General features: G+C 39.6%; 1 protein-coding gene across 9 annotated transcripts in view; it reads right to left on the bottom strand.

The window, feature by feature from the left end:
• The window catches only part of PDE4B (phosphodiesterase 4B), a 568971-nt gene that overhangs the window by 35601 nt on the left and 518506 nt on the right, over nucleotides 1–14864 (bottom strand). For 5 of the 9 annotated variants that reach the window (XM_021667780.2, XM_064372453.1, XM_064372454.1 and 2 more), the window contains one exon: nucleotides 4271–4383. In XM_021667780.2, the coding sequence (XP_021523455.1) occupies nucleotides 4271–4383 (113 nt within the window). Of the gene's footprint in view, nucleotides 1–4270; nucleotides 4384–4627; nucleotides 4865–4968; nucleotides 5090–6054; nucleotides 6214–6282; nucleotides 6449–14864 lie in introns of those variants that run through there. The other 4 variants (XM_012442576.2, XM_012442578.3, XM_012442577.2 and 1 more) reach the window with 4 other exon arrangements.

Raw genomic sequence — 14864 nt, 5'->3', positions numbered from 1 at the left:
TTTAGTACTCTAGCATGGCCATACCTGAAGAACTGGAAAAATAAGCCTGCACGGCCAGGAGGACTCACTTCCCCAAGATGGTTATCCGTAGCCGACTTCACAATGCCTTAAGAGAAAAAGGGCCATCTATCTCCCATTCCTATCTTGGCAAACATTGACTGAAGTGCTAGGTCCTAATGCTTCATTCTAAAAAAAAAAAGTACTAATACACAGGGCCGCTGTTTTCAACAACAGAATACCCATTTTCACCCAGCAGCACCCAACCTTTGTACTGCATATAAAACAGCCCAGAGCAAAACCAATGGAGAGCGAAAAGGGCAGTGGAGGGAGTTTGTGGGGGAAGTGAAGACAGTAACTAGTTGCTTGAACATAGCTCCTTTCTGAATACCACGGTATGTTCATCTTCTGAAAAACATTTAGCATGCTGGGTAAAAATGCCCCCTTTGACGTTTGTCACCTGAAAATTCTAGGTGAGAGACTAGATTTCTCAGTACAATGAGGGAAGGAACACCTCCCCACTCCCCGTCAGTCACAATTACTCCTCCCTGGGATTGTTCTGGGTTGGTCCTTCCTCAGCCACTGTTGTTGCAACCCTGTACTTTTCTGACTGCGTCTGTCAGGAAGGAGACAGGAAATTCTAGTCACCCTCACAGCAGCTGCGCCATTCCTCCTATCCTCCTCTAATGACGTCGGTTGGCTTTGGTGACACGAGGTCAGGAACTGAGCCACAGTGAAGGTCAGGAAGATAGGTCACAGTTTCTGTCGTTGTTGGGCTGGGGACCCTGCTGAGGCTATTTGCTTTCTTCCTTTCTGTACTGTTTCTCTTTCCGTTCCTCTTTTTATAATGCAGAGCCAAAGCATCCTGTTTTCAAAACATCTGACTGTTTTGCCACTGAGGAACTCATGCTCTAATACGTTTCACTGAAGTGTAAGACAATTCTTCTAATTTAGGAGGCAATGAAATTGAAACACAAAAATTAACGAACGATTCTAAGAAGGCAATCTGTCCTTAAGCGAAAGGGCTAGCTCCAACACGTCGAATAGAATTTGGGCAGCTGGCAGAAGGTTCACTAGACATCCTTTTCATCTTAAATAACAACACCACTGCCTTGTAAAATCTTCTGCTAACTTACTCCATCTTCTAGTAATTCTTGGAGGAAAATAATTTACAAGACTAACCCACCTGGCTGCATCGATCTCTAAAATTCTGGAATTCTATTTGGCCTATGGCCAGCATTAAGGGATTAGAGAAATTTGGGCCAGAAAAGACGATGTTTTTGTAAGTCACAGAAGCAGTCCCTTATCTAACTGTCTGTCTGGGCTGTGAAGTACATTTGAGAAAGTCTTTTAGGATCTTTGAGTCACTCAGTTTTCTTCAAAACTTAAGGGATTAAGGAAAACAAACAAAAAAAGCACCATCCTACCTAGATGAAGTAAAGATGAAAGATGCTTGCTTTTCCTCCACCAAACACCATTAACTCTCCACCAGTTGCATGTAGACAGCACTTACGTAATTCCCAAATACCCCTCAGCATAACACGATTTCACCTATCACCATACTTAAGATCAGATATTGTGAACAAAACTTAGTGGGCACTTAGCTGGAACAGAACTAGGAACACAGATTTCTGCAAAAATGTAGTGGATACTGCTGCTATGTACACTCCCTCTATAACATATCTTCACATCACTTCCAGATCTGCAACTCAGAACTTACCCTGGCCCCTTAGTTGGTGAGGGTAAGCAAAATACAGCCATATAAGACTACACAGTAATGGGAGGGATGATCGTGATAAAGTTTTAAAATGTCAACTTGGATGGAAATCTCGGATAATTTCAACAGCGTTTAAAACTGAATATGGAATGTTATTTTTTTTTGCCATGGATAATTCAGTTCCCAAACAACTGGCATAGATCAATTTCTTTCTGGTGGCCACAAAAATGTTTGCATTGCTTTATCTCGAAATCCTGGGTTCAAGCAATCCACCTGCCTCAACCTCCCAAAGAGCTGGGATTGTAGGTGTGAACCAACACGCCCTGGCCTCACTGCATTATATCATATGTGCCACAGTGCTTGTTTTGCTTAAGCTTTACATGAGACAATTATCTGAACAACCACTAAATTTTTTAAAGGTAGTAAAGTAAAAAGAGATCTTTTTAAAAAATGATCTTAGCTGTCAGTTGGGCATCATTCATGCCCTAAATAATTGCTTTGCCTAACACCCTTTCCTCTATAGATCTAGAAAATGACCGATGCTGCATGCCTTTTACTTAAGCTAATGGTGTCAGCATTGAGGGTTAGCCCTTTTGTTAGGGTTAGCTCTATTCAACTTTCATTGCTTCCTGCACACAACACCATAAAGAAGGAGCGGAAGCCTGAGGGATTGGAATCCTCACCCATGTCTACAGACTGCCTGGTCTCAGAACCTTACTAACTACTATGCTGACTATGAGATTATTTTTAATAAATTTGCAAGACAGCCAATGTCTAATTTCAGCACTCTAGGCATGAATGGGATTAGAATACTACAGCATACCAACACTCAACAAGAAAATTAATGGCAATTTGTAGTTTCTCAGGGAGTATTCTTTTCCTCTTCTTGGAGTTAATTGCCTGCTTTATATTGGTGACTCTAGTTAGTTTATTTTGGTGACTAAGTTTGCCATGTTCTCTATGGTGAAAACTGTTGAAAAACTACCCCGTAAATGTTGGATCTACATCTTGCATGGCTGTCAATCATCACAAAATAGAGGGAACAGAGTGTCTGCTAATGCTCCAAAGTAGGCTGAAGCCTTGTGAAAGTCCTTCCACATGAAGTCCTAGTGTGATTTGGAGAAGTTACACAGCAAAGCCCTCCTCAAGGGGAAGCAGTTGGTTGAGTTTTACCCAAGCTTGGAAAATCCCTGAGTTTAACCTTCAATGGAGACCTTCAGAGAAAAGTCAATAAATAGTTAATCCTCAAATGTGTTCTTTTCCTTTTTTTCCCTTCCAACGTCAACTCTAAACTAAAATTTTAGAAAGGGACTTATTTTCGCCCTTTCATTAACCAATAAACAAAGAGTTCCAAGTAGGAAGAGTCCCCCCTCCCCTCCTTCAGGATCTCCTGAGGACACACTGCTTCCTCTGCGCAGATCCTCTGAGTGGCAGCCAGCAAGCCTTGATTCAAAGGTGGTACTTTTACCCCAGGAAAGCTGGAGAAGGGACACACACTCACTGGTGCACCTCAGGGCTGGAAAGGGCACACTGGCAGGTGTGGAGAAAAATCTTTTTCCAGCCCCAAAAAACATAGACAATTAGATGATACCTCAGGCTAGAATGATTGGGACTCTGAAAGTGTGTACTTATGAGGGAGGGTATGGTGTAAGGCTTTCTAACAAAGTGTGTGTGTGTGTGTCTGTGTATACACACATATATAACTTTGTATAACTTTATAACGATGTGTATTTAATATAATATTCTCCAAGGTAAAAATACAAAAAAAAGCAACAACTCTCACTACATAAATTAGCACTGTAAGTCCAGGTGATAATTAAACAAATGATATAATGGTAGATAATTAAAGCTCTTCAACATTAAGCTTTGTCTGGGGATTGTAAATAAAACTATTTTGGGGGCAGTATGCATGAAACAATTTCAAATGATGCCACTATGAAAATCAGCGCACTTAAAAAAAGTAAACCTCTGGTTTTGGAGACAAAGCATATTGTTTCTTTTTTATCTTAGGCAATGCCAGCATCACAAAAGAAATGTTAGAAAATCCCAGGATGTCCTATTTCTTAGAGGGTGTTTATCAAATTCGAACGCAAACCATTCCCTCCCATTGATATATGAAGGTTAAACTACTTTATGTTTAAAAATACATATGTAACACCCGATTGCAATGCAACATGTTATGCATTTTACCCTGTAGACTCACACAGATTTTAGCTTCCTGATAATTATAAAAAAATGTTAAAGCATTTTCAATTTTATATTGGTTTGGAAGCTTTACAGACAGACACCTCTCACCTTCAACATATTCCAAACTGCATCAGTAAGAGAGAAGTTTTGTTTCTGGAAATTGCAGCGTACTGAGGATTTTAAACTTTTGCAGTAGCATCAAGACACAAGTAGAGTGTGACACTTTGGAACAGACTCTTCTAGACAAAGCAACAAACATATTCTTAGGGCTGGTAGCGTTCCCTGGCACACTCTGCTGCAGAGAGGGACGAAGGGAGCCAGAGCTCCCTGCAAGATCACGCTTTAATGAATAAAAACGTTACCTCTTACCTTGTTAGAAGCCATCTCACTGACAGAGCGGTAGGTCTGTATGGTCTCTAGCTGGTCTAGACACCAGTCTAATTCCTCCAGCGTTTCCATTGCTAATTTTTGATAAGATTCTTCTGCAAACAAACACACAGACATGTAGTTAGGCTGGAGCGGCTGCAGGCTGTCCATAGCAGAGCCACCGCTGCCACCGCTGATTCCGGCGCTACTGAAGGTGCCCCCGTGCTCCTTCATTATTTGCACGCTGGCTCCTTCCTTCCAGCTCTCTCCACCAGGAGAACAAATCACAGTGGTGCTCTGCCTGGGATGACTGGTGCCAAGTTTTCACCCCCCCGCCTGGATGAGGTGTCCGTGATCTACCAAGAAACTTCCTCTGAGGAAGAAGGTGGAGGGAACGGTCTCTTATAAGCTCATCTACATAAATGTGTCCTAAAACTAAAGGCAGAAGCAGCAAAGAGTTTTCTCAGGCTCTCTCTGCCTTAGTCATCCCAGGGTTCTTTAGAGTATGTGATGTCATTTCTGAGTGTTTTGCCATCTCAAGGAGAAATGAAGACAGCTTTTTCTCATTTTGCTTTTCTTCTAAATGAAACAGTCAAAATTTGGGGGTAAACTGCTTGACCATTACGTTCAAAGTCTGGGCAGTCATTCACGCTGGGGAATGTGTTCATGTTGGAATAACTTTTAATTCAGCTAACACTGACCCGCACAAGTAAGAGTCATAGGCTATTCCTTTCTCTCCCTTAAATCTTTCCTTTAATTAGAGGGAAAATGAGGTCTCCCTGATAAGACTCCAGTCTAAGAGAAACTGTCTGGAGTTTTACGTGAACACGTTTATTGGCCTGGGAGTCCTGCAGCTCTTGTTATACTAAACAAAGCAAAAACTTCCCTTCTGCAAGTGCCAGGATCACAGGGAAATTCTGAACCGGACTTTCAGGTGGAGCCAGATGTGAACGCTGCAGATTTTTATTTTGATTAAAGCTGGGGGCTCTGATTTGTTGCTCTAAGAGTCTAGACTTTCTGGAAATATTTTTTGGTGGTCCATATAAAAAATATTGTTTTGAAGATTACATTTTTTTTTTGCTAGGTAATTAAAACTCTTTTTACATATCCTTAACATGTCATTTTACATCCAAAAGTTTGAGAGTCTATACTTAAAGAAATACTTCAGATTATTGGCTTAAGAAATCTATCTTAATAAACACTGAATTAACTTTATAAATGCTAGATGAATTAATGAAGCTACAGAGAGTTGTATAAAGCAGTCGGACTCTCCTGCATACATGACTGTTTTTGAGAGAAACAGCATTTATTAACTTTACCAAGCTTTCTGAAATACAAACACACAATAGGCACTAATAAATGTAAAATCTCATGTAGAATTCTAATATAACATTCCTGCCATTTTTAAAACACATTTTTATACATTTATACAGAAACTCTAGCAAGACCACATAGTTTTCAAAAATTATTATATGAATAATCTTACGTCTGTGGTGTGCAAATACTTGAAGCAGAAAAGAGAATCAACAGAACTGTGATTCCAAGTAACTGGAATCACTTGGCCATAGACGCATACTTCAAAGAATAGTTGCCTTGTTTGTCCTCAAAATATTCATACACCTCAGGGTAAACAGGGGTTAAATTCAATATCCTGTATGTCATACTTAAAAAGCCACAAAACCACTGGAGGTAACTTCCTCCATTTTTTTTTCACACTCCTCAAAAATGTGCAGAGAAGAATTGAGGTGTTTTTAATAAAATTCATTTCAAGCCAGACTTGCACATACCTTCCTTCCTTTCTTCCACTTCAGTTTTGCAATACTGCCTCGACACGAAGATTCTCTGACTTACTCTCTAGTGTGTCCAAAACACCCCCTTGCCTCCTCTGTTTGCTTCCAGAAGAGCGCTTCTTCCAAGGAAGCTTTTTCCGAAGAGACAGAACCCTCCCATCCTCATTCCCTGCCTCTAATAAAGGAAAAAGTCCAACCACTTCCCAGCTGCTGGAGATTTACTACCTTCGTGTCTTCCACATCGCAACCTGTGGTTCTCTGTCAATAAGATCAGACATTCACCAGGACGGTGGGGAGAAAGCAGTTTGCCCCTAACCTTTTGAATCCGCTGATATGCAAAATGACTGCAAGATGATACGTCACATTTCTCCTCCATGAAGAGTAAAAAAAGGATTTGATTTCTACTCAAGCTTGACAGAAGAAATACTTACAGTAATTATACCAACCGAAGTACTGAAAAAGAGAAGGACTCTTCAAAGATACACCAATGAGCTCATGCATTGTCTACTGTATGGAACAAGCACACACGTGCTTCCAGAGTTGGTACAACGTGAGATGTGGGTGACTAGACAATGGATATGAAGGGGTCTTACTTCATTGTCCTCTCTTCTTCAGATCAGCCATAAAAATTTTTAAGCAAAAATTAATACGTTTTAAAGCAATGTTAGTTATGCTAGAGTGTCGCTTTCCAAATTCTTAATCCATGGTGAAGATTTTGTGTCCACTTTATAGTTTTCCTATCATGGTAGCTAAGGCAGGGGCACAGAGGTCAGACTGAACTACACAGAGGAACGTCAAACACCTGCTACCTAGGAATACAATCAAAGAAAATGACCAGAGCAGCTCAGGATGGGCATCCCTGCTATAACTTTGTAGCTTAATTAGCAACACACCCAGTGCTTGGAACCTAGAAGATCCTCTGTAAATAATTGGAGGAATGGAAACCAAAGTGTCTAAGCAGCCTACAAATACCTGGGCACCTGGAGACTGAATGGTCCGTCTGTAGCACTGTGGAAAAAAGCACCAGATTTGGAGTGAGAATCATGACCACTGACTTTCTCTTCTACCACTTACTGTGTGGTCCTAGCTCAATTTCTTACATCTGTAAAATAAGGATAAAAATACTTATCTCATAAAGTTATACAGGGATGAAATACGATAGAATATACGAATTGCTTAGGATGGTAGCCAGTTCTTAGTAGGTGACAGATGCATAGGAGAATTAATAATGGCAATTGGAGAAATCCAGAGGCCGAGCGTTGAGGGCTAAGAAAGAGTGTGAGGAAGAAAAGCAAGGGAGATAGCTGAATTGCATATTCAACAAGGAATTTTACAGCAAAGATCAGCTGCATAATTTGAAAGGCCCAGTGCAAAATCAAAGTGCAGGGCCCCTTGTTCAAAATGCAGTAAAAGTGCTATAAAAGATACTAAAATATAAAGTTTTTTCCTTTCTTCTGCATTCTCTCTTTAAACTTGTCATGGTGGGGTTTTTCTTCATATACTTTTTATTTTAAAATACTTTCAGACTGACAGAAAATTGCAAAGATAATACAGGGGGTTCCCACATGCCCTGCATCCTAATTTCCCCAATGTTAACATCTTAATTATTATGCTACACTTGTCACAATTAATGGCTTGGTGTGTTTAAATATTGTATTATTTCAGGCACTGGGATACTTTGAGGTGATTGCGGACTCTCACAGCAACCTGAAGGCCCTGCCTCTTATGACTAAGGGCACATGCATAGCTCACCATCAGCTGGCTACTCCTTCCTGATAGCTGCCAGACTGATGAGGTGTGCCTCCACTAGGCACAAGAGCTGGGGAAGTCGAGTTAGGTATTTCTCCCTTCCCATGGTCCCCATGTCCCTATTCACAGCAGACAACCCTTTGGGTACTTAGCATACTGCTAAGGGTACTGCAACCTCTTAGCAGGGACATGCTAGGTACCTGAATCAGAAGTGGACAAGAGGTCACCCCCATCAAGACTTTGTCTAGCACAGCCATGCCAGCTCAGGGCAGAAACAGCTGCTACCATACCCCACCTGAGGCTGCAAAGCACACATGGCTAACTCAGACCCTCCCTGTGCAGGTACCTTGACTGGGGATGGAGGACAGCAGTGGTCACAGGTGCAGGTGGGACAAAGGAAGCTGGATGATTCCTAGGGCACCAGGGAGACAGGCAGGTGACAGGAAGAAGTGAGAAAGTGCATGGGCCAAGGTTCTAAGCCCTTGGCACATACTCCATTGTCCCATCAGACATCACTTATAAAACACAAGTTCAAAGATAATATTATTACAAGTTTTAAGATGGCAAATACAGTGCCCTTCTGAGCATAGGGCTCTGTGCAACCGCAGGGGTTACATGCCCATGAAGGGGGCTCTGTTCCTGTCTTACATGGCCTGAGAAGAAACAATGTTTAACACCACAGAAGCAAATCTCAGAGGCACTAAAAATAAGTCATGGGACTACGTATGGCCATGTGGTTGAACTTTGTTTTCAAAAACATCCAGAGGGAAGAAGCAGGGAGAACCAACCTCCCTTCTCTTCCTCTCTTCTTTCCCTCTTTCACGTCAACAAAAGTAGCAAAGAAAGATTTTCTTCCTTCTGTGGATCTGCTGGGTATTGCATTTGACTCTGAGAAACAGGAAGATAAATTGAGTAAATAATTATAATTAATATTAATCTGCTAATGATATGTGGCATTCAAATAGCTCTTTTTCAAAGGAACTCCCAGCACACTATTCATTAATCCTTGCAACATCTCCGTGTGATAGATACGGAAGAGGGATGATTATCTTATTTACCTTAAGGCATAAACTAAGAAGTCAGAGGTTAAATTATTGGAGCAAATAGTTCCCTCCAAATTCCTAGCAAGACTATATCTTGGCCTATGTAATAGAGGATTCAGTTTAGCACTGAAAGATGCGCGTATTTCTGAAAATGCTGCGTTTAAAGTTGCGTCTTACCCTTGGATCTCTTCTATTTAAAATTGCATAACTGCTTTTCTAAATATTGTCATTTCTTGAGTCTCCACTTCCCTATTCTGATCTACCTAATGCAGGCCTTAGCATAGGGAGGCTGTGCAATGTTTACTCAGAAGACCTGGTATGGTTTTTGTCCTGCATCTCGCTTCAGTGGGTAACCTCAGGTAAATTACCTACGTTCTCGAAGAGTAAATTTATTTATCTCTAAAATGAGGATAAGAAAAAATATCCTATTCTCACAGAAAGGTAGAATCAGAGAATACACACAAAAATGGACTGTAAACCTTTTAGTATTATATACATTTTGCAAATGTCTCATTTATTATTACAGATGGGATATAGTCGCTTTTAGAAAATTAGAAAATTGCAGAGAAGGCAAAAATTCACATGATAAAAAAATCTCACATTTGTAGCAGTCAGAGATTATCATTGCTGACTCCTTTGTGCATATCCTCTCGTGTATGTGTTTGTGTGTGTGTGTGTATATGTACATATGTATATAATAGAAATAGGATCACATTGTACAAACTGCTGAGCAGTATTCTTATTTTCGGTCAATGATCTTTTCCTTTTTTTCTGTTTTAATAATTTTTCAGTTCATCTAATACTTAGGTTCATAGACCAATTTCCCCAGCTTTTTTAATGCAAATCTAGTAGAAATGTGTGTGTGAGTTAGCAGAGCCATGTTGGGAAGAGGGAGAGATCCAGAGTAGAGTGACAGGAAAGGGTAATTAGAAACCTCTGCCTGGCCACAAATAGCTAGTTGCTCATAGTTAGAAAACATGGGGACACATTTTAGCAGTTATGAAATCAGTGGCCCCACTGGTAAAAGACCTCAGGTGCCCTAAAAGCTGGCCCTGCAATCAGTACAGGGAAGTGTAATCTTATGACTACACTGATCTCTTGGAAAAGTAGATACAGAGGCCCTTTATGTATCTGATGTCATTTAACTTTGAAACCCTAAGTCTCATGGCTCGTAATACAGATGAGAAAACTGAGGATCAGAGAGAGAAGTGCTCTGCTCCAAATTACACATAATTAGCAATTGAAAGCATCAAAATATACCCCAAATATAAATTTCTTACAAATTACATAAAAATGATATTCCAACATAGCTCCATATATCAGACACTTGTCTGTCAAATCACCCACACTTTCTATCCAATGAAAGGACATAGAAAAGAACTGTACATAACCTTTATGGGCTTCACATAATTGGACACTGTATTAGAGAAGGTGGTAACTATTTGCAAAGTTATGCTAGTGGTTAAATCAATTGGACCAATTGGCACATGTAGCAATGGGAATGAATATCATAAACATCAAAGTGGAACAAAGGAAACCAAATATTAAAAAGTACATGAAAAAATAGTCTGGGTCAACTTACATAAAGTTCCAAAGAGGCAAAAACTAACCTATAGTAATAGAAGTCAGGGTATTGGTTACCTTGTGGGGTTAGTGACCAGGAGCGACTTGAAGGGCTTTCTATGGGGTGGGCAATTATCTATTTCTTGGTCTGGGAACTGGTTGCATAGGTATTTTTACTTTATAAGAACTCACTGATTTCTACACTTGTGATTTGTGCACTTTTCTGTCTTTCTGGATATCCATGTAGGCTTTCAACAGATAGTCTCATCTAGGGGAAACCTAGTTTAAAAAAAAAAGAGCAGAATTTCTAAAAACACATTTCCTTTCTTTTTATTTAGCTATAGCAGTGGGTATCAACAGAGTTAGAGTAAATCTCACAGAGCTAAAAAGCAACAACAACAAATGCTGGTTTTAATGTGACATAGACCAGGATGCTCCCATTAACTCAAAATTCGGTGGAACACATTGGAGTCTGCCCCAGCTGTTTATAAATCATAACTGTGCTATTTCTTAGCAGTGTGACCTCAGACAAGGTAAGTAGCCCACTGTGCGTCCATTTCTTCACCTGTAAAACAGGAAGTTAGTTTAAACTAGCTGTGAGAAGTAAGTGAATCAATACATGCCAAGCCTTTGGTATAGCATCTGGCATGTGTCAGGAACTTCTCTCCTCCCTCCCACCACTTCTCTGGTCCTGGGTCACTTTCCTGATGATATATTGACATGTATTTGACAGCTGAGTCATTGACAGAGTTTTGCTTCGGCCTTTGGAAAGGAAGCATGTGTATGGTTGGCCATGAAATCCTAAAACATCCCTCCTACTGCATGACTTCAGAAAAACGCCTTCTTGACACTTGTCTTATGTTAGAGGTTGTTAGTTTCCACTTCTAAAATATAGACCTGACTTAACGGATCTTTTGGCTTTCACAAAATTTTAAATGGCATATCAGGTTGTGGCCCTTCAGACATGGAGAACTGTGTAAGGAAGCTGTTTATTCATTCATTCAGCAAAAGTACACTGAGCATCTACTATGTGCTAAGCCTGCTGCTGGGTGGGTGCTGGATTACAGCAATGAACAACACACTTCAGGAGTGATATTGTCTATTGCACTGAATGATTATATTGGAAATCCCTTTCCTTCTCTAAATGGTAAGTCTGTGAAGTTAGGTGCTTTCTCAGCTTCCTCTCATAATCTTCTGAACTTTGTAAATGAGAAGTGTCTATTACTTGGATTGTTTACATTCAGCTTTACTTTTAGCTTCATTCACAAGCTTCTAGCCCTGTAGATGTCTTATGTCTGGGTTGCTCCTAAGGTTCTACATGCCTTTAAGTTAGCATATTTATTCCATTCTTCTGTTCCTTCCTTAGTGCAATAAATACTTGCTAAAATGTAAAATAGTTTCATATATATATAGGAATAACTGGCATCTCTTTATGCAAAAATGTTAGGTTGAGGCTATTGGCCTATTTATTTGGTGATTTTCATTGTGATTTTTTTCCTTAGAGTTAGGAATTAGGAATATTTTCTCTTCATTATGAGTTATTATGCCCAAAGCACATACTCTCTCTCTCTCTCTCTCCATATGTGTGTGTGTGTGTGTCTCTGTCTGTGTGTGTGTGTAATATTTGGTAAGTGAAGAACACACAGGTTAGAGTGCAACATTTCAAGAGGGCATGTTATTTTAACCTTGTGTAAAACATCTAGGGAACAAATCATAAGAACAGGAGAACATGTATACACCGCAACGCAATTTTTCCAAGGGCAAAGTTTGCAAGCCCTGTGTAGCCTTTCTTTTGTTACCATGTCTTTATAAATATGGAACTTTGCAATTGCATATGACAGGGATTTCACTCTGGGTGGATTCACAAATGAAGAGGTTCATTGCCCTTAAGGGAAATAACAGTGAAAAGTAGGTCATTTTGATGCCGATCTCTTTAGCAAATTCCTCCAAGACTACAAGTTAAAAAAAAAAAAAAAATTAATCACAACTGGCTTTCGTATATGTAACTTGACAGTTTACCAAGCACTTTCACTTGCATATCTAATTTTTTCCTTGAAAAATAACCCCAAGAGAGAAATTATTATCATTATGACATACATTTTCCATTATGATGTGAGAAAATTGAGAACTTGGATGCATTTAACAATTTGCTTAAAGTGATATGATGGGGATGGGAGGGATGGAGGCAAAGAAGAAGGACAGAGAGATTGAGAGGGGAAGATGGGAAAAGAAGGGAGAATGAAGGGGACATTTTAAGTTCTTTGATTCTAAAATTCTATGATCTTTTTTGCTAAGCCATGGGGCCTGTTATAAATAAATGGTCTAAGTCTGTCTTTCTTTTACCGAGATAGGCTTAGACAAGGCAAAACTATGTCTTCAGTGTGCCAGCCTCATAGCACTATTTCCTTTTGGTCTAATTCCCACTCTTTTAATGTCCTTACCATTATCAAAATCTGCTCTCCAGAACTCTGACTTTGGCATTTACTTACTAATGAGAATTTGCTCTCATCCAGCTAAAACATGTACTACCAATATGAAAGGATGTTCAAAGAACTGAATTGTCTACCTGTACTTGTATTAAAGACCAATGACACAAGAAAGTGATGAGGATAGAGGCAAGCTTCTATCCAATTATTTTTCTAATAAAGTAAATACATTGACAAAAGATGTATGAAGGGTATAGAGTAGTGATTAAAAGCTTGGTCTCTGGAGCTAGACTGCCTTGGTTCATATTCCAGTACCACCATTTACTGTTATATAACTTTGTTATATAAGAAGTTACTTAACTTCTCTGTGCCCCAGTTTCCTCATCTGTAATGAGAATAATAACAGCATCTACTTTAATGGCTGTAGCATTTGGTTAGCAAATACATAAATGTAAAGTGCTTAGGAAAGTGCATGGTACAAGTACCAGATGAATGTTGGCTATTAATTATTGAATATGATACGATAAACACTTAATGAGTAAAGTTTTTGAGTGCCTATTATGTTGTAGGCACATCATAAAACTCTAAGGGTATGGTGGTGAATATTAGAGTTTTGCTTACTTGAAGCCTATATCCTAAGAGGAATAGAAAATAATTATGCAAACACTTAGTACAACTTGGAACAGAGCTACTACGAAGTGTAGAATACTATAAACATTTAAAATAGGCATAATCAGGGATCCAAAATCTGAAAAGTGGGGATGTGAGGGAAGGCCTGCCTTGGAAAGTTATCAGATTTGGAAGAATAAGAATTAAGTATTAAGAGAGAGACAAGTATTTTAGGCAAGGGGAACATCAGAACATGCTCAGGAAAGACTGGTAGAAGAAGTTAGGATGAGCTTGTATACAGCCATGGAAGGCCATGCAAAGTTCTTGAATTTTATTCTTGAACCAACTGGGAGAGTTAGTAGAGTTCTGTCAAAGGACAGGCCCAGCCAAATTTGCTTTAAAAAAAATCCCTCTGGCTGCGATTTGGCGAATGAACTTGAAGGCAAGAAAGAACATTAGAGACTAGCAATGATGTTAGCTAACTAGTGTTCAAGAGCCCCACATCTACAGGAAGACATACACGAGTTTGCTATCTGGCTTTGCCATTTATTAGCAGTATTAACTTGAGTGAGTTACTCAATTTCTCTAAGCCTTAATTTCCTCATCTCTAAAGTGGTGGTAAGCATATCTTTCTTGTGGGGTAACTATAAAGATTAAATGAGGTAAACCATACCAAAACACATAAAACATTACCCAGTAACCTAGTTAAGCATCCGTGCTAGTTGCTGGTAGCATTTGCTATGGTCTAAATGTGTTCCCCAAAATTCCTGTATTGAAACCTAATTGCCAATGTGATAGTGTTAAGAAGTGGGGCCTTTTGGAGGTGATTAAGTCATGAGGGCAGAGCACTCATGAATGGGATTAGCAACCTTTTAAAAGAGCTGGGGAGAATTAGCTAGGCCGTTTTTTTCCTTTCATCCCTTCTGCCCTGTGAGGGCAAGGAGTTCGTCCCTTCCAGAGGACACAATGACAAGGGGCCATCTTGAAGCAAAGAGAGCAGCTCTCCACAGACACTGAACTTGCCAATGCCTTGATCTTGCACTTCCACCTTCCAGAACTGTGAGAAATAAATTTCTGCTCTTCACAAATTACCCAGTCTCAGATATTTTGTTATAACAGCAAGAACGGACAAAGATAGCATTATGATTTCTTTATCACAGTAGCCTACGCTGGAGATGACAGCTACAAATATGTAGTGGCAACGGAGATGAAGAGAGGTAAATGGATTTGAAACATTCATAAGTTAAAACTGCATGGCCTCTAAGGTGGTGGAATTTGGTTGATGACCAAAAATTCAAGTCACTTCAGCCTTTCAGGGGCAGAAAAGGGATTTTGTTAGTGCATTTTGATTTCATTCAGTTTATACTAGTTCAACTCACAAGAGCGCAATGGCAAATCAGAGTGCAATGAATTAATA

This window comes from Aotus nancymaae, unplaced genomic scaffold, assembly GCF_030222135.1.
Source record: "Aotus nancymaae isolate 86718 unplaced genomic scaffold, 86718_ANA_hifiasm-v0.15.2.pri h1tg000007l, whole genome shotgun sequence".
Classification (NCBI taxonomy): Eukaryota; Metazoa; Chordata; class Mammalia; order Primates; family Aotidae; genus Aotus; species Aotus nancymaae.
Note: the sequence above shows the minus strand (reverse complement) of the source record. Positions and strands in the feature narration are given on the sequence as shown.